General features: G+C 38.0%; 1 protein-coding gene across 1 annotated transcript in view; it reads left to right on the top strand.

Moving 5' to 3' along the window:
- Positions 1–21,625, top strand: part of arhgap39 (Rho GTPase activating protein 39) — a 56,433-nt gene that overhangs the window by 11,431 nt on the left and 23,377 nt on the right. The window contains 1 exon segment of the mRNA XM_028444615.1: positions 9,928–10,341. Within this exon segment, the coding sequence (XP_028300416.1) occupies positions 9,928–10,341 (414 nt within the window).

The raw sequence follows: 21,625 nt of genomic DNA, 5'->3' as shown, positions 1-21,625 counted from the left end.
AAAATCGATATCAACCGTGAGACCTATGAATCGATTTTTAACTGCCTTACGATTAATCGTTACATCCCTACAGCTAAGTGAATTAATAAAAATGGCCTGTTTAAAGGCTTTTTCAAATTAAAAAATTATCTTGTGAAATCTGTGACCTGTTGACTTGCACAACTCAAAGAATCGGAATCGAGAATTGTTTAGAACAGGAATCGAAATTAAGAATCGGAATCAGAATCATTAAAATCCAAACGATGCCCAACCCTACCTATGACAATGCCCAAAAACATTATGATACTTGTAGTTCACTCTGAAATGGTCTGCAATAGACCTTTTTCACAACAACCGGAAGTAGCGCCTCCTGGTGCCGAGTAACTTCCTGTTATTGCGGGTCTTTGGGAAAATGGCTCTTATTTTTTTCAACAGCGTTGCTCAACTTGCCAGCTTTTTTGTTTGCTGATGCGGAGGCAATCGCAGCGGCGAATACCCGAACAAATAAACTTGATGGGGTATAAGTTCTTCCATGAAGAATATATCCACAGCTATCAAGATAAGAAAAGAAGTAGCGTCGTGAACTAACTGCTATCTACAACATATGAAGTATAAACACTGTACCTAATTTAGTCTGCTAAAATATTCTGAATGTTTAAAGAGAGGCATGTTATAGAAGTTTAAAGTATAATTTAACAATCTGATATGTGTTTTTCTTATTCACCTGTCGGTGGATGTGCCGTAAAAGCTCCATAGCTTTAGCATGGCTAGCTTGCTGTGAGAGGACAAGCTGCCGTTTCTGAGCCCTCTCGAAGGTAGACTCCCTCTTTGATGGTGCGATAAAATTATTCCAGGAAAAGAAAGATGGAACAGCTACACTTTTAAGGCGTCTGATGGTGACTGAATCCCACGGAACCTTCAAGATTCGAAGACTGTTTGTGTGGGACAAACAAAAATACTCCAAAAAAACACAAGAAGACTACAAATACACACAAAATTACAGAAAAATACGTGGAACAAGAAAAAAACAAACCTGAGCAATGCATGCCACTAGTTTCTCATACAGGTTATTACCAACAAAGGCTTTTGTACCAAGTAGGGATGTAACCATTCACTCAACTCCTGATATGATTCGATTCACGATACTGGGTTCACGATACGATTCTCTCACAATTTATTTTACAAAATGAGACTGTAGACAAACGATGAATGAAAAATATAAAAAAATTTTTTTTGAAAATAAAAATAAAAATACTGTACTATTTTCTTTAACTTTCATTGTCAAAAGAATCCCTTGATAAACTATGAAAAACAATGCACTTTAATTAAAAATAAATCCTGAATGAAATAAATAAAGAAATAGTACAAATAAAAAAGAAGCCTATTCATTTAAATTCTGGCTCTACAGTAAACAATGCAAAACTACATAATAGTTCCTTTTCTTTTTAAAAGTGCAACTGAAAATGTTTTTTGTGCCTTAACAATCGGACTTTAAAACAAATCCCATATCAAAGGTACAATATAAATAAACAAACTATGGCTTTCATTCTCTCTCTCTTGTTTCTCCCTTTCCTCTCTGTGCCCCTCTTATCTTGGATTTCACATGTTTTTTCTTTCTCACTTCTTTCATTTTGTCTTGGGTAAGCTAAAATGCTTCCACACTTCTGATTTAAAACACGGTGGTGTGTCCTGAATTTCAAATTCTAGATAGATAGCGCCCTTTGCTGTAAAAAAAAGTAAATATATACTGTATATATATTATATATATATGTTTTAAAAAGAAATATATATTATTTCTTTTTAAAAGTACTGCGATTCAATTTCAGAGTATCGTTGTGAACCGTGACACCTTTGAATCGATTTTTAACTGCCTCACGATTAATCTTTACATCCCTATTACAAAGTATTATTTCATTGTTTTTAATACTTTTTTCCAGTGCCAATTTACATTATTAGACAGAACTTAAATATGGACATCTGTGATTACATGGGCTGTTGCCAACATCTGGTGAAAATTTCATGTCAATAGCACCTTTGCATTCAATACTTTTTTTTACCAGCTGTATATATTACACATGGGTTTGCGCTTAGGCCCAGACTAGGTCTTAGACCAGTGGTTGTAAACCCCTCTGATCGCGTGCTCGTAGAAAGACATGCAATATGTTTCCAAGTTGCCAGTAGAGCCTGGAAACACCAGTGAGCTGTTAGAGGACAGCTTTACTTGCCATCCTTTGTTTATTGACACCAACCACTTCTGCAACAACAAATACTGAGCAGAGCAAATGGAGGAGGAAGTGGGAGGAAGAGAATGTGAACGAGTGCTTCCTAAAGTCCAACAGGAAGCAGTGCCCTGCAGGGACGGTGCAGTGGGATGCTTTGATCATGTAGACAAGTACCTGGAATTAATTTAAACTGGGAGTCCAGTGATAATTCACGCAGCTAATTAATTCAGTTGTTAAAATAAACAGTTACTGTCCCCTCTAAAACTTCAAGCGCTGTTCTAAAAAAGAGACAATCATCTTTCAACACAACTTGCCAGAAATAGCAGTTTATATAACTGCATATTTTTGTAAATTGTGCTTTTCAAGGATTTTCAGAGTCAAGCGTTGGTCCTACACTCAAACGAGTGCTTTTGATGACTCTTTACTGGGATTCCTATTGGCTCACAGCTCCATTCTTTTCTTTCTGTTCCTCAAAAGTATTTAAACTCAAATGTGTTTATGTCAACAAATACAACAAAGTCCTCTAATGACATTTATGATATAAATAAGAAATATATGTTTTAATGACAAAAAATGCATGTGCAAAAATACGTTGCTGCAATTGTTATGATGAATGTAACCTGAGGGTTGCACCTGTTACGTCACCCTCAAAGTAAGAAAAAGATTAACTTATATTGAGCCGCTAATAATGTATTTCTGACTCATCATTGGTAACAAAAAAGGCAATATTATAGCAAAATAAGTGTTTTTTTTATTATTATTCTCTCTCTCCTCACTATTGCATGGGTTACAGTGTACAACAATGTATAATATATTTACGTGCAAGCTTCACTAGGTGTGAGTGTTTGTGTGGATGGATGTATGATTGTCTTATTATTATTAATTATAATTTTTTTTCTTTGTTTTTCATATCCCATGGTTTACGTCAACATGATCATTTTGTTAATTGTATTTTAAAATGAAAAACTAATCAACATATTTTGGGAAAAAAAGAAAAGAAAGGAAATATTAGAATGAAAGTCAAAATAATATGAATGAAATAATGTTCATCACTTACTTTACAGTTATAAATGTAGCGTAAATCTAAATATTGTATCAGATTTTATTAAAAACTGTTTTATTAGGATTAAATGTTTCCTAGCCATAAGGCTGACAGGGCCGCTGAAGCACCAAGGGTAGATGATACATCTTTATATGACATATAAATAATTAAAAATGAGCAGACTCAGAATAATCCATGTCAGTACAACTTATATTTACCTTTTAATTGTATCTTACTCATTATTTTAAAATACATTTTTATTTTTGGCATACATTTTTGTTTAATTATGTTTTTCTTTTTTTATTGTTATTTATTTTGTTTTCCTCACAGGTGTTAAAAATGAATATTTTCTAAAATAATTAATTTATATTTCTAAAAAAACCTGAATTTAAGAAAAATAATGTGGAAAACATGGAATTTGGAGAAAAGAATAAAACAGATTTTAAAGGGGCCTATAAAAATGGTCCATCTCTGCTTTATGCAGTTGTTCATTTTCCCATAATTGGATATTCAAGTTTTTATCTCAGGCATGTGCATTAAGTAAATTTAATTTCATAGAGTTCAGAGTCCATCTAATCCAGCCTCCAATGAGACGTGTCAGGAAGAGCAAAACTTTCTCCAATTCAAAAAACTACATTACAATTACAAAATAGATTTGATGCTGTAATGACATGATGAGTGTTAATTAGAACTGTTGGCTGAAGAAGAGAGGAGGAATGAGAGGAAAAGGAGGAAAGGTGTAGGAGGTGTGATGGAGAGAAGGAATGTAGTAGTAGTAGTTGCAGTAAAGCAAGGCACTGCTTGAATCTGCTGCAAGCTGGAGTTCTATGGAGCAGAAGTGAAAAGATGTGGCTGGAACTGAAGTAGATGAATGTGATCAGAGCCTTCAGGTTAGGCTTGAGATGGTAGAAAAAGAAAAAACTCTTCAGTGAGCAGCAGGAAGTGGTGCAGAGCACTCCTAAAGAAGAGAGCCATGATTGCAGCGGTCCTCTATAATAGTGTTGAAAAGAAGACGGTGGGAGGTTTTGAGGAAGGACGGATGGTGGAGGATTTTGTGAAAGGGATGGAATTGGCAGTTCTATAGGATGACAGAAAAACATTTTAGTGACTTTGAAAAGTGAAGGAAGGTAGTCACTCACAGATGGACGATTTATTTAATGCTGACAACCCAGTTTTTGTCCTTAGCTTCCAACATGACCCGGAAATGCTTCACATGCATGTATCACATATTTACCTGCTATTTTTTAGGTGATTGATTGTCTAGGTGTAACAAACGGACAAATAAATGTGCAATTCCACCATGCGTGTTGCGGTTGGACTAGTGATCATATTATCCTGTGACTGAAAATGATGTTTTATTGCAGGGGTGGCCAACTCCAGTCCTCGAGGGCCGGATTCCTGAGACTTTTAGATGTGTCCCTGCTCCAATACACCCAAATCATCGTTAGAATTGCTTCAACAGAGCTTGATGGCAACACATTGGTTTCAACCAGGTGTGTTGGAGCAGGGAGACATCTATAAGTCTCAGGAATCCGGCACTGCAGAGCTAGAGTGATATATGGCTAGATCACGTTTCTACCAGCCGTGAAGATACACAGATAGACACATACATAGATAGAGATACACAGAGAACAGAGACACACAGACATAAAGAGACATAGAATTGTTACTGTAAATAGAATAAACATCATTGATATTATACTACTCTGGGTTCTCTTCTCACCAGGAATTTTTCACAGCATGGTGTGCGAGTGAGTGCCGCCGGCGCAAGCATCCCTCGCCCAGGACATTTTGAAATGTATAAAGGCAGGCATACACTCTGCCATTTTTGGCCCATTTTGAGGCGATTTTCGACTTGTTTGACTATTTTGTGGGATCGTGCGAGTCTCTACTAGATCGTGTGTCGTGCATCGTGTAGTATACATGGGTTCACGAGAAGCAATTAACACCTCACGACCCGCTCCCGATCAGCAATCATAGGCTCCTCGTGAGCTCCTCGTGAGGGTATCGCACAGTTGAAGCAGTGCCACGGACCGGTTTACCGTAAACTCTCACACTGCGCATGCGCGTACACCATACGACCGCTGTAAAATTGACAGACTGTACTGCCCATGTCTGTCCATTCAGTTCCTGGTCCATCACATCGCCATCTTTTCTTTTTTAAAGCTCTTTTTGCTGAGATTTACGAGTGTCTCTCCACTTCGGTTTTTCTTCTTCGTCTGTTTTAATGGTGACGCTTCAGTGTTCTTCTTCTTCTAATTTGTACGTTGCATTTCCGGAAACAAGACCCCGACGTGTCGTGTATAAACTTACAGTGTGAGCAGTCAGATCGTGTCAGAGTGTGACAACACTTATTGTGAGCTGCGCACATTCAGGCTCTGCGTCTGAGTCGCACAGTTTGACCTGGAGCTGAGTGCAACGATTGAAAAAATCACAGTGTATCCCAGCCTTAACCCTATGGCTGCAGGGCCCTCGGCGTCCTCATGTAAAAACGGGAACATCCCAGCAAATCGCCTGAATTAAATAGACGGTGCGGCTGATATGTGTTTCTTGGTTATGTAGATCAAAAAGAGAGTTAAAACAACTCGTGCACGCCTGGAAGTAGAAGTGTGCAACAATTATTACGACGGTACTGATTAAAAAAGGAAAAAACAACAGAAAATCCCCCTACGCAGGTCAAAACACACCGTAGGGGCGACATCACTACATAGGGAAACAAAATTACACAGTAAGGGCCGGGGCCCCTATCCTCAAATTTTACACGTTGCTCAGCAAGTCTTCAATGTTTTTTGTATCCATTCAAATGCTCTTAGTGGAAAGATGCCACCTAAACTGGGTCAACTGGAACAGCAGCACATCCACCAATTGATGCCAATTAATCCTACTATATCCGCTCTAGATTTTTCTTTTTAACCGGCCTGTTCTGCTTAATTGGTTTTGCATTCATCTTTCTCTCTCTCTCTCTCTCTGTCAGGTGTGGTGAGAGCATACAGAACTGTATGTGCTACATTTTTGTTGTTTCACATGTTACACACAAGATTTAAACACGAATATTAATGCTTCTCAGACTTATTTCATACTTGAAGAACTTAAAGTACTTAAAGAAAGAAAAACAAAAGGATTTAGATACTCTTAAAGTCACTGCTGTACTGCTTATTGTAATGTTACATATTTAAAGCAAAAAGGCAAAAATTTAACACATTTAGCAAAACTATTTGTCAAGTTACACTTTTGAAGTTTTTAATGCAACAACAGACCAGAGACTTAAAAACAGAACCAGAATATGTTATATATATAAACAAAATCAAGCTGGAATAGCAATATGACTGGATATATATTCTCACATACATCTTTTTGGAAACGTCACCTCCTCAAATGAAAATAGCTTTTTGACACAAACTTATAACCAATATGTGTTGGGACAATATCACAAATATACATGCCATTTTCCATCGTGAAACTTGTTGCCTAATGTGTAGCAAAGCTACTTTAGCAAACGGACAGACCTTCAAATATCGTGCAAAATCTTTGTGTAATTTCACTTTGTACACTTAGAGTGGAAAAATATGAAATTAATAGCATTACAATAGCTAACTCAGTTAATCGTATGAAGCATGTGTGGCACGAGTTGTGGAAGTTTAATAGTCTGTAATGACATCTGATGAGGGTAAGCAGATGAAACACAAACAAAAATAAATTAGGAAACTGAAACAGAATTGGAGAAATGTGCAATGTTCTCAGTTTCCCAGTTTGGATCATTTCCCACTTTTAGAGTCTGCTCTCACTCGTGCAGGCATCACTAAGAGTTGTGCACGTAGTAGTCATGTTGTGTGTGACACATTCTACATGTGTGAAGTTGCTAAGTATGCTGCTTGTGTGTCAGCGTCTGTGTGTATGTTTGGTCATTTAGAGATGTCGTATCTGTGAGGCTCCATATGCAACAAACGTGTAAACACACATCCTACTATCTGAGTGCAGGTCGTTTGCATATCTTTTAGTCGTGCATAAAAATGAAAGCATTCAAGGACACGGTTCGTCTAATCACTGGGGCAGCTTTGGGATTTTGTAGTGACCCTGGGTTGAATACCTGGGACTGACACCAGAGGGCACAAAAGTAGAAAATTACACATCCAGGGTTCATTCCAGCATAGGGGGATCGCGAAGGCCCAGCCAGAGAGAACACGGCCCAAACCTGTCAGACCAGAATGAAGACAGTGCCTCTTTAAGCCCGAACACGTTTCAATCAAGCGGTATTCACGTCCGCGCGCGCATGTAATATGATCTGTAGTGAGTTAGAAACATGAGGAGCAGCTTCATGTGCGCTCCACACTAGGGCTGCACGATTTTGACAAAAAAACCTAATTGCAATTTTTCTGACAGATATTGCGATTGCGATTCAATTTATGATTTTTAAAAATATTTTCTACAGTTAAATGCATATGCGTTTTATTTTTTTCTAAATTCCGTGTTTTCCACACTAGTTTTTTTTAATTCAGTTTTTCTTAGAAATATTAATCAATTTTTTCAGAAAATATTGGTGTTTAGCTCGTGTGAGGAAACAAAATAAGTACTAATAAATAAAAAAAACATAATTACACGGTGTTTGAAGTGGCCAGGATGAGAGTGAGGAGGACATTTCCGCATTAGAAAATGTTTTTTTCCTCACGGTGACGGCGTTTCAACCTGATTCTATCCATTTCCGCGTTCAGCAGTAGATTCCGTTTTCATTGGTCGATTCCATGATTCCGTTAACGTGGGCCCTAGTATAGTTGTTGTTAGCGTATTCAACTGAGGGGTAACTGAGACTCGCTGCAGCGCATACAAGCTTGTGTCCTGTAACAATTTCTGATTGGCCAGCAGCTCAGGAAGGCGGTTCTTGGCGATTCTGATTGGTGAACATATATATCACTCAAATGATGGAGATGGAAGAAAAAAACCTCAACATCTTGACTGCATTTGATCAGTATGAAGTGGGACTTGCATACGCTGCAGGAGAGTATAGTTGATGTTGCATGGAAGGCGTGAGCATACGCAATCCTCAAGCAGGAATACCTTAGTGACTGCTGATTGGTTTGATAAGATCCTGTGCAGGTTGAGTTTTGAGGCTTATAGAAGAACCTCGGATTTTTCCTTTCAAATATTCCCCAACTCTCGATGACTCTGTGCTTTTCTTCGAGAGCAAAACAGTGAAACTCTTTTTGTCTGCATTATGATCACTGGTTCCAACAGACGGTGAGTAAAACCCACTGGATTCAAAAGCCACTCTGATTTCCTCTGGTTTCTTTGGGTTGTAAAATCACACAGAGAAACTTTACACTCCTGCCCTTCCTGCAGGGGTAATGTGTTATCAGCATGCCTCTTTGAACATATTTTCCATGAACTCAAGAAATTGCATCTTCAAAAGTGGTCTTTTGAGTGTGTGTCTTGGTGCCTATTTCTGGTTGCTGGGCAACCGCTGCCTGGATGAGTGAAAAGGCAAAGAACCGACCCAAGTGTTGGTGTTATCTTGATGAAACCTGCTGTTTGTGATCTGCAGAAGCCCGAGGTCCTCCTTAGGTGGGGCGTGATTGTGATTTTCAGCAGTACGAAATACGAATGAAGATGCTCTCACAAGTGTGGAGCACATATGTCAAGGGCACATGGGTTCTCAAACTTTTTTGTCTCAAATACCTCCTTTCTTTTATTTCTGAATCCAATCCAAGAAAACTGTTTAAAAACAACTATAGAGCGTAATGATGGAATGAACAAGTGACAACACACATTTTAAATAATTACATTTTGTATATAAATGGAAAGAAACAGTATTTAGTGCAGTGATTTCCAGCCTTTTTTGGATCATGATCATCTGGCGACTTATAAACATTTTTTTCTAGAATTAGTATTTGACCATGTTTTGACGCAGATATAAATGTATTTTTACTGAATTTTAGTTGAACTAGATTCACAAAGTTAAAGTATAGAAATAAAGTTGTTTAAGATCCAAGGTTGAAAAACACTGACTTGTGGCACGTTTCCATTGGCGGTATCGGCTCTCCACGGCTCTGCACTTTTGGGACCCAATGCTGCTTTTCCGGAGCGTTTCCATTGAGCACCAGCCTGACGAGCAAAACTGCCAGACTCCACGGATTGCACTTTTTTGCTGCCATCCTCACAAGATTGCCAACACAATTCATTGGTGGCCAAATGCTTCCTCTCTGTGTGTGAGTTGATGACTCTATGCTGTGATGATTCTCAGACCCAATCAGTGTCTGCTTTGTGCCTACATCACATTTTCAGACCAGAGCTACTTTTTTTGGAACCTCAACAAAGGAGGTACTAAAAAAAGCAGCACCAGATGGTACCACGGAGGAGGTACTTTTTTCCCAGTGTAAACGGGAAAATGGAGAGTAGAGCCGGGCCGAGTAGAGCCAATCCCGCCAGTGGTAATGCGACTTTAGTGGCTCCTGAATAGATTTATTTCCATTCATTTCCAGTCATATCACGCCTTGGGTGGGACCAAGACTGACTCTTTATTTGTTAATTTCTTTCTTTCTTTCTTTCTCTCTAGTACCCCCATTTGAGAAACACTGGTTTATACTGTGAAAACACCTGGTTTAATGAACATTTATGTCAGGCCTCTTAAACATTGGCAGGTCACTTCCATTGTTTTTCTTCAGTATTTAAATGCTCTTTCTTCTTTTGCAGGTTGGAATGGGTGGAGATCATAGAGCCACGCACGCGGGAGCATATGTATGCCAACCTGCTAACGGGCGAATGTGTGTGGGATCCGCCTCAGGGTGTTTGCATCAAAAGGACTGGAGACAACCAGTGGTGGGAGCTGTTTGACCCCAACACCTCCAGGTTCTACTACTACAATGCCTCCACTCAGCGCACAGTGTGGCACCGTCCTCAGAGCTGCGACATCATCCCTTTGGCTAAGCTGCAGACACTAAAGCAACACACGGATGCTGCCAACGCCAGCCCTGCAGGGGGGGGAGGGAGAGCCTCCGCTGACAACAGCCCGGGACGAAACAGTGGGGTCAGCCGAGAGGGAAGTACTTCCTCTTCCCTCGACCAGGAGCTGTCAGAGAAACAGGGCAGTAGAGAGGACAGCGAGAGGTAAGACTGGGACTAGATTAGAGCTGCACAATGAACGCTATTCTGGTGAAAATAGATTTCAAGACAGAGAAATACTTTGTCAATTAGGGATGTTACCAACCAACTGTGTTCCTCGTCAACTACACTGTTTTCTTTATTGACTAGCCCATTGGTTCTCACCAATGGGGTTGGGACCCCATTTGGGGTCGCGAGACACTGGGAGTGGGTCGCCAGAGGCCTTCAAGAAACTAAGAATATTTTATTTAACAATTTGAGCCCATTTTTGTTTATTTTTACCCTTTTTCTGCAGCTACACTAAACTTGCCCTATTTTACCCTATTTTCGTTACTCTTTCTTGCCATATTTTTGCTCCTTTTAATGCATTTTTGCTACATTACTCCCATTTCATCGCAGGGCAACACACACAGACAACCACTCACTCACATTCACTCCTGCGGACAATTTCAAGCCTCCAACCAACTTAACAGTCATGTTTTTGAGATGTGGGAGAAAGCCGGAGTACCCAGATGAAACCCACGCAGCACGGGGAGTACATGCAAACTCCACACAGAAAGGACCAAAGTGTCTACCCCAGGGCTTCAACCCAGGACTTTCTTGCTGTGAGGCGGGCGTGCTAAACACTAAGCCACCTGCTTCTGCATCCACCCAGTTGAAATGTAGTATCAAAGTTTTGCATTTCACAGTTTGTTTATGACTAAAACTGAAAGTTTTCCCAGACGGTACAGCCTTCATCTCACTGCAGCGACCATTAAATGAGCCACACTGTGCAGGTCTCCAACATTGATCCTTTAAAGATGTTGTTGCTGTGGGTGTCTCTCATATGTTGCTTTATATATTACATGTAGATGATATATATCACACTCAGATTTAGAGCTGGGTGTCATGGCCAATTTTCTGAATCAATTTGATTTTGATTAATAAGGTTTTGAATCAATTAATCACGATTCAATTTTAATTCAGTATTGATCTTTCAAATTTCACTTGGATATTAATAAGATAGTTCCAAACTTCTGAGTTAAGTTGGCTTACCCAGTGGAGCTTCATCTGCCATGTTTGCACTGAATTGAATGCACTCTCACATTGAGCGGGCGCAGTAGTCGACTTTGCTAACAACAGACTATAGTGCGAGAATACTGGGGTTAGAGTAAAAAAGAAAATTGATTAAAGATTGATTAAAACTAACACTAGTTTTATCTAAAACTCCTGCTGCAGTTCTTAGTTTTATCATGTTACTCAAAGTTAAACAAATCAAAAAACGACTAATGTTTTGGCAGTCAACTAAAATGCTGTTGATGATGAGTCAAGAGTAAGTCTTAGTGTTAGAATTGCAGACTATTGACCACCAGAGATATTGAACATTTAAAACTACATGTGAGCCTCAGTTTTGACCAAATATATGTGCATTAGAAAAGTTTAAATAGTTATTTGGAAAATCAATTTGTGAATGAAGAGAACAGAAGGGGTCAGTGGGTCATGTTTCCTGCCAGTACATTGTGTTCTGGTCATTGGAGCATTGTCACCTCTCCTGTACCCTCAGGTTCTCTTTTGCGTTGGAACACCAAGATGTTCCTTTCCTCTGTCTCCCAGAGGTGGGAGGCAGTAATCTGCAATGGGTCACTGCGTCTGGTCTGTGTGTCACACGCACACACGCACGCACGCACGCACGCACGCACGCGCACACACACACACACACACACACACACACACACACACACACACACACACACACACACACACACACACACACACACACACACACACACACACACACACACACACACACACACACACACACACACACACACACACACACACACACACATACATGATGCACAGATGTACTTGTTGGTCATTAATCCACACAACTCCGTATATGCAATCAGCTGATTTAGAAATAAACAGCAATGTTAAATCTGAGTTCCATGATTTGGTCAGCATACCTTAGATCAGCTGTTACCAACCTTTCTGAGCTACTTCACATGTAATGTGTAGTCTGAAGGGCTACGGGTTTAAAAACAGCTTCTTAAATACTACATTTTCACAGTTTCACTTTAATTAGAGGCTAAGATAATAAGGAAGGCTAGCAGTAACTTAAAAAGGTTGGAAATGTGTAAGTTTCAACATGCAACACTTTATTTTTCTAATTTATGAAATTGTTTCATTTTCTACATTTCACAGAAAATCAAGTTAATAACGAACACATTTTGCTTTTTTTTGACAAGATTGCTTTTTCTGTTACGACAAGACCAGGGATGGGCAACTCTATCACAAAGGTTTTGTCTTCTTTTGGTTGTTTGTCATGTTTTTTGTTATTTTTTGTGTTCTTGTTGTAATTTTGTGTATTTTTCTGTCATTTTCTGCAGTTTAGCTGTAAATTTGTGCTTTTTTGGGGTTGCTTTCTGAATTTTTGTTTTTGTTTTCTGTATTTTCCTGTCATTTTGTGTAATTTTGTTGACAGTTTGTGAGTCTTTGGAGCAATTCTGTAATTTGTTGATGTTTTTATAGCCATTTTGTTTGTTGCTGTGCCTGTCTTTTTTGTCATTTTCTGTTTCATGAGTCATTTTGTGTTTTTTGGAATTTTTGTGTACTTTGTGTATTTTGCTGGGTTTTGAGAGTTATTTTGTGTATTATGTTGGGCTTTATATTCCTTCCAACTTCTTGAATTACAGTTTTTGGGAATTTGCTTTGGGGGCTGCACAAAATTAGACTGAGGGCCACCTGTTGCCCCTGGGCCGCCAGTTGCCCATGTCTGCACTAGAGGGTAGTCTTCAGAGGTAGCAAAGGAACTAGTCTTCACTACTCAAATAAAAGTATAGATACTTGAATAAATAATGACTCTGGTAAAAGTATTGAAGTCGCTCCCTTACTTGAGTAAAAGTAAAGAAGAACATGCTACTAAATGTAGCTCTACTTTGGTCTCATCTGTCCACAGGACGTTCTCCCAGAAAGATTTTGGCTTCCTCAGGTAAGTTTTGGCAAACTCGTCTGGCTTTTTGGTAAAGCACATCATTGTATTGTTTACAAAAAATTAAATGAGGCCTTCAAAGAAAAGAACACGGTCCCTATGGTCAAACATGGCGGAGGTTCACTGATGTTTTGGGGTTGCTTTGCTGCTTCTGGCACCAGATGCCTTGACTGTGTGCATGGCATCATGAAATCTGAAGACTACTAAAGACTTTGGGGCACAATGTAGGGCCCAGTGTCAGAAAGCTGGATCTTTGTCAGAGGTCATGGGTCTTCCAGCAGGACAATGACCCAAAGCACACTTCAAAAAGCACTCAGAAATGGCTTAAGACAAAGCGCTGGAGAGTTCTGAAGTGGCCACCAATGAGTCCAGATCGAAATCCCATAGAACACCTGTGGAGAGATCTCAAAACAGCAGTTGGGAGAAGGCATCCTTCAAATCTATTCAACTCAACTCAACTTGATTTGTATTGCGCAAATTACAACAAAGTCATCTCGGTGCGCTTTAACAAAATATATAGTTTGTAGTAAAAAAGAAGCATTTAGCAACAGTGGGAAGAAAAAACTTTTTTATAGGAATAAATCTCCAGTGGAACCAGGTTCAGTGGTGGTAGCCATCTGCTTTGACTGGTCGAGGTTAGTGAACCGAAGGGCAAACAGAATCAGATAGAAAGATAGTCCATCCGGGTGTCCCAGACCAGTTGTCCGTGAACCATCAATCAGGAACTACCAGCTCCAACATCAAGACACCTGAAAAAGAAAAGGGAGCCCTCAGGGCAAGGAGAAGGCACAGACTGCAGGAAAAACATGATATACTATGACACACTTGTTCCTAGTGATTGGGTTAATATGAATACTAAACTTCTAACAACCAGAATCAGAATCAGAATCAGAATGAACTTTATTGACCAAGAGTGTATGAATACACACGAGGAATTTGTCTTGGTGACCTGTGCTCTCTCAGATAGTGTAACATTAAATAATAACAATCAACTAGAATAAAGAAAAATAAATAAAAAAATAAGTATAAACATAAATATAAATATATAAGTATAAGAGTAGTTAGACTAATATGTGCAAACTAAATAAAATAACAAGATAATAATAATAATAGTAACAATAATAATAATAATAATAAAATAAAAATACAATAATAATAATAAGATAAAAGTACAGTAGTGCATTGATGAGTAGTGCAGGTGAACATTTAAATGAAAATATTATGTCCATGAACATTCACAGTGACAGGTTGATCCAGTGTTGTTATGTTTAGTTCCATGGTTATTTCACAGTAACAGAAACAGGTCTGACACTCTATGACTGTGTAGTGTTGATCAGAGTGACAGCCTGGGGGAAGAAACTGTTTTTATGGCGGGTAGTATTTGCATACAATGATCTGTAGCGTCTGCCGGAGGGGAGGAGTTTAAACAGATTGTGTGCAGGGTGTGAGGGGTCTGCAGTGATGCTACCTGCCATCCAAAATGCTACCACGGGTCTTGTACTGGGCACACGTAGTGATCTCAGCGATCACTACAGAGGGGACCTTGTCCTCTTTAAATTATTGTATAAAGTATACGTTGTATGCTTTAGTAAATAAGTAGGTTTTGAATGTAATTGTCTCTCGCCGTGGTCTGAGGTGTTGACCATTGCGTGTAATGGTCTGTGATTGGGAGTGGTGGCCTAGTGGTTAAGGACGCTGGGCTTGTAATCGGAGGGTTGCCGGTTCAAGCCTCACCTGGGCCATCACTGTGGGATGTTGAGCAAGTCCCTTAACCCTGAACTGCTCCCCAGGCGCCGCAAAATGGCTTCCTCAGGCATGGGTTAAATGCAGAGGACAAATTCCATTGATGTACTAACATTACATGGCCAATTAAAGGCGAAAGCCCCGATTTAATTTAATCTTAATCTTTAATCTTAATTGTGACCAAAACATTGAGACCAAGTCAGTTTTAGATTGTTGCTATTATACTGTATGCGCTTTAGCAAATAAGTAGGTTGCGAGTTCACTTTTAAAGGCGGAGATAGTAGCAGCTAACTAAGACTGGGAGCTGGTTCCAAAGGCAAGGAGCCTGGTAGCTGAAAGCTCTGCCTCCTGTTCTACTTCTGGACACTTTAGGAACTTCAAGAAGACCAGTAGACTGAGTGCGGAGAGTTCTGCCTGGACGATAGGGCGCTAACAGGTTTTTAAGATATGCAGGAGCTTGATCATGTAGAGCTTTGAAGGCTAACTGGAGGATTTTAAACTCTATTCTAGATTTTACAGGAAGCAAATGAAGGGAAGCCAACACTGGAGAAATATGCTCTCTCCTGTTAGTACCTGTTAGTATTCTAGCTGCAGTATTCTGAATTAACTGGAGACTTTTTGTGGTTACTTGGACATCCTGACAGTTGAGAGTTACAATAATCTAATCTAGTTGTAACAAATGCATGGATTAGTTTTAGCATCACTTTGGGACAAGATATTCCTGATTTTAGAGATTTTAGAATTCAAATAAATAAACATGTGAATACCAATGCATTTGTAATTTCAACAGTTTTCTAGGAGAAGTGGTGCATTATCTGACAGAGGTGCAGGGGTGTCAATATTTTTGGCCATGGCCGTAAGTAAAAAAGTAAAACAAAAGTTCCTTCAATAATAAGATTCCATATCTTTTATTTTTAAAGAACTTCTAGAAAACATGGAAACAAGTTAAAACTGTTACCTTTGAACAAGAATGTAGCACTTATTATAGATACATTTTTATTCACGTACCCCCATGTGACATTTGCGTACTCCTGGAGGTACTTGTACCCCACTTTGGGAACATAGGCCGTAGATGTTGGGATCAAGCAGATTAGATGGTGTTTACAGGTTTGAACTTTAGTGAGGATGAGGAGGAGGCAGATGGTCAGATTGTCTCTGGAGACAGAGATGCTGTTAACATGAGCTGTAAAGGCAATTCATCATGTGCCACACTGCTCTCCTCCTGACAGATGTGAGCTATTGACCTGCACGCACACACGGACGCACGCACGGACACGCTCGCTCACACACACACACACACACACACACTGGATGCATGACTAATTATTTGAAATCGTATTGGGGTTGTTATAATTTTTTAGGAGGATGTTTTAAAAATGAAAATTGGAAACTAGATTTTAAACTGCGATCATTACGTTGCATCATTTGGCGGTTGATTTCACTCCCCCTTCCAGCATGTGGACTCTCCAGTTTGCCGCTTATCTGGAAATGAGTCACCAACTGATTATGATGGAAAAAAATGCATCGTTTTGGATTATAAATGCAGTGAACTCAGAATGGGTCAAATATGCAGTTCTACTCATTTGGGATTAAATGAGTAGGGCCTCCAATGCTTTATGTTGGTGGAAAACGGACAGAAATGGCAAAATTACTTGTTATCATTTATTATTATTATTATTATTATTTGTATTATTCATTTTTAAATATTGCCTAAATGTCAATAGTGCACAACTATAGCTCGCTTAGCCTTTGACCAGTGAAGGTGGTGATTTGAGCAACTTTACTTTTGATTATTTTTTGTTATTTTTTACATTGTGTTCCAGAAATACAGTTTGCACAAGTTTGCCTTTTCTTAATAATCAGTGGCTTTACAGTCATTATGTTGACAGTGTTACTAATTAAAGTTCCTGTGTATGTTCAATTTATCAGCTGATTTATCTCTTATTGGCTTTTTAAACCCCAAATATCATTATCGGTCTTAACAATAACACAGTATTAAACATCTTTGCCATTCATTCTGGAGGTTAAATTGGCTGTAATGACATTTGATTATGGAAAGCCAATGGAATAAAAACGAAAAGGAAATATGCAAACATTTTGAAATGTAAAATCTGTGGCATACTGGTGAAGCTGCTCATCTGCCAGGATGGGGTTTTCACTCATAACCAACTCTATATGACGTTTACGTCATGGATGTGCAGCCAGTAAATCCTCAGTTTGGGGAGGAAGAGGTCACATGTCAGAGTGAAACCAATATTGTAGAGTGGGAAGGAAATATAAACGGCACATTTAAAAGGGTTAATGTATCATTTTAAAGAGTGTCCTACATTGAGAACTTGAAGCAGTTGTTCTATGTTGGCTTTCTACAACACTAAACGTATCAGTCAGTTTTTTGATCCCTGTAGGATTTCACTCCACATTTAACCCAATCTTTCTTTCTGTTTCAATCTTTAATTATGTGCTTTTATTGTGGAGAGTTTGTTTCCCAATGCAGTGTGAATTATTGGCATAGGAAGCCTGTGTGATTGATCAACATCATTTAAACAGAGATCTGTATTTGGCTGTATAGGAGCCAAAGGGGCATATTTTATAATAAATGATTTTTATTAGCAATCGTGGAGAAAAAAATTATTACAAAAATGAAGAATTTTGGCTGATATTATCGGCCATGCCGATTATTGGTTGAGATATGGTATATACTGTATGTGTATGAACTGACTCTGACACAGAGTCAATACTGAAGGCTCATCCAGTTTATTGTTTATCTGCACTCTGAGTCAGAGGCTGTTAGTAATGCTTACATCATCTTTTACTGATGTGTGTGAGCGTGCGTGTGTCCGTGTGTGTGTGTGTGTGTGTGTGTGTATGTGTGTGTGTGTGTGTGTTACGGCTGCATGATTTTGCCTGAAAATAAAATTGAGGTTTGTTTGCTGCAGACTTGATTTACATAGATTCTTGCGGTCAAATATTACGTCAGATTTTGCACATGAATTGACATTTCCGTCTCTTTATAAAGTCACATTGTGTGTGAATGTGGGATATTTCCCAAAACATGTATGTTTATTCAGTGTCAGATTGAAATGTGCACTTCTGTTAAAAAAAAAAAAATGTAAATTAGAAAATAATGATAACAATATTGGCATTTCTGTTTCAGGAAGTGAATTCATGTTTTCCCTTTGGTTTTCTACAAAAATGGAAAATCAGAGGCTGTCTAGCAGCTGTCAGCGGGTCAAACAACTAGAGGGTTTATGGATTCATTGGATAGAAATGATGTGAAGTTTAGGTAAAACAGTTATTGATAGAAGAAGAAAATAGGCCTGGGTAATATGGACCAAAATTCCCATTTCAATATTCTTTTCTCAAAATGGCAATATATGATATGAATCTCAGGCTACACAGGCTAAACTAGTGCGTGTGTCACAAACATGGGCAACTAGCGGTCCCAAAAGTAAATGCACAAAAAGACAGCAAAAAAATACACAAAATTACTACAAAAACGTATACACACAAGAACAACACACATAGTTAATAGGACAACAAAATACACGAAAGGAGAAAAAACTCACAATGGGACAACAAAAGAACAACATATATACCAAAAAATACACAAAACGACCCAGAAAGACATCCAAAGTTAACCAAAAATACACAGAAAAACAACATAAATACAGAGGACAACAAAATACACAAAAGGAGGAAAAAAAATACACAATGGGACTTGTGTATGAACAGCTCCACAATATGTTCCACTTTTGGCTTTATCTCCTGTAAGGGACAGCACGTGTGAGTGAGTTCTGTAGAGTGGTTTGTTTAGGGGAAGGTCTGGGTTAGGACACACTCAGAAATCCATCTAACTGAGCTTTTCGTGTTCTGAGAAATAGTGAAAACAGCGTCTCCTAAAATGAGTATTTTAATACAAAATAAGCTATATATATATATCGATATAGGCGATATTGTAATTTTCTATATTATAATGTAATTGAGTTCAGATAATTGACTTTGTAATTGTAATTGCCATGAAAATTTTATAAAAATTGTCAAATATAATTTAACGCAAAACTGGGGAACCATGTTACTATGTACACTTCTAATCTAAACATATGTAGTTAACAATTATTTAAATGTTTCATATCAAGCTTTCACACATTTTACCCTTTAAAAAAATATTAAAACCTATATTTTTAAGTATTAGGTACCCTATTTCTAATAGATAGGAAATAAATTAGATGATGGATAAATGTTTTTAGTGTATTTTACAGCTGATTTAGGACTCGTTATCATAAGAGATGCTAACACAAAGCTAACACAAGAGGAAGGTTAACTTTTATTAGGTTTTTTTTTCAGGCTCAGTAATTGTGATTCCATGTATTTGAACTTTAGTAATTGAGAATGTGATCTGATAATAAAAACTTATTGTAATTTAATTGTACTTGGAAAAAATGCCGGTAACTGTAAACGTAATTGAAAACGTAATTGTAACTGAAAAATGTAATTGACACCAACCAAATAGAAAACTCAATATATGTTGAATGTTGATATATTGCCCAGCCCTAGAAGAACATTAAAGTATTGTGGGAACAAATGAATAGAGTTTGTCAGAGGTCTGAACATGGAGTGAGTAACAATAGGCCCAAAGCATATTGCTATTATGTTTATGGTTTCCCTTGTGTTTTTCCCACATATACATTATGCATAATAAAGGACCAGCTACACACAGCGTCTCTACCGGGCTGTGGCCTCAGGGATCTTTGTGGAAGCATTAGCAAATGAACGGTAGCCAAGTCTGCAATCGATTTCACACTTCCTTCCTCCTAACCTAGTTCACCTCTTGTTCCTGGTCCCTGTGTTTAGTTACCAGCAGCAGAAAAAGAGGCCTCGGCTCATTGAGTTTGGCTGATGAAGGAAAAGCTCTGTTGTTGCCACAGGCTGCAGTTCAGCCTGTTTTACTTCCTGTGAATCACAAGCAGCAGGTTGTCACTAGTAGTTCTACTATTGTAGAGTGTGTGTGTGTGTGTGTGTGTAATCACATCATTGATAATTAATTACAATTATGATGTAAGTATAATTTAAATTGTTATTGGGTTCAGATATTGACTATAATTGTAATTGGCATGGAAATTCTGTTAATAACTGTGTGCGTGTCAGTGTCAATTATAATTGTAATTGCGTAGTTGATAATTAACTACAATTATGACGTAATTTTAATTGAAAAAATATGTTGCTGTTGTAATCATAATTGAATTATAATTGAGTTCAGATAATTGACTGTAATTGGAATGAAAATCCTATTAAAAACTGTGTGTCAATTATGACGTAATTGTAATTGAGTTCAGATAATTGACTGTAATTGTAATAGGCATGGAATTTATATCATAAACTGTGTGCATGTCAGGGTAAATTATAATTGTATTTGCGTAGTTGATAATAAATTACAATTATGATGTAATTATAATTGACATTTTAATTGAGTTCAGATAATTAACATTGGAAATTCTATTAAAAACTGTCAATTACAATTTAAATGCAGTTATATGGCCTGTACAAATATAGTATGTATTGAACAATTATTAAAATATGTTTCATATCAAGTTTTCTCACGACCTGTCAGTTCTGTTGAGGATCATTTCATTATTTTGAGGGCTATACTGACACAAAAAAAGCCCACAACAAAAATAATGATAATAATAATTTTCATAGATAAGGAAGCCTAACAAGGTCGTTAAGAGATGAAAAACTAATTAGATAGATAATATTTTTTTGTGTATTTTACATCTGATTTAAGAAATCAACCTGTTGTAAGATATTTATTCTTCTTTAATTATGTTTTTTTTCTCTCTCTCATTTTCACTCTCTTCTCTCAATTTTATTACATCTATTTTGTATGTATGTTTATATATACATATTTGCCTATTATTAACTCGTTGTTGTCTCCTCCCCTCACCCTCTAATACCACAATACCATTATTATAATTATTATAATATCACACGCACCCACACATATATTTACATTGTTATAATGTATACGTTTTGTAAATATTGTCTGTGGTCTATGACATTTTTTCTGTAATTGTCTCAAAAAAAAGACAATTATTAAAAAATAAATAAAAATAAGATATGCTAACACCTGGGTTCAAGCCCTGGGGTGGACACCTGGGTCCTTTCTGTGTGGAGTTTGTATGTTCTTCCCATGCTGCGTGGGTTTCCTCCGGGTACTCTGGCTTCCTCCCACAATCTAAAAACATGACTGTAAGGTTGATTGGAGTCTCTAAATTGCCCATTGGAGTGAATGAGAGTGAGTGGTTGTCTTTCTGTGTTGCCCTGCGATGGACTGGTGCCCTGTCCAGGGTGTACCCTCGCCCAGTGCCCAATGAGAGCTGGTGATTGGCACCGGCAGACCCCCGCAACCCTGAACAGGAATAAGTGGGTCTGAAAATGGATGGATGAATGAAAGATATGCTAACAGAAAGCTAACACAAAGTGGAAGGTTATGTTTTATGGTGTTATTTAATAAAGGCTCAGTAATTGTGATTCATTGTAATTGAAAAATGTAATTGAACCCAACCCTGTTGTGTGTGT

Source organism: Gouania willdenowi, chromosome 4 (genome assembly GCF_900634775.1).
Source record: "Gouania willdenowi chromosome 4, fGouWil2.1, whole genome shotgun sequence".
Classification (NCBI taxonomy): domain Eukaryota; kingdom Metazoa; phylum Chordata; class Actinopteri; order Blenniiformes; family Gobiesocidae; genus Gouania; species Gouania willdenowi.
Note: the sequence above shows the minus strand (reverse complement) of the source record. Positions and strands in the feature narration are given on the sequence as shown.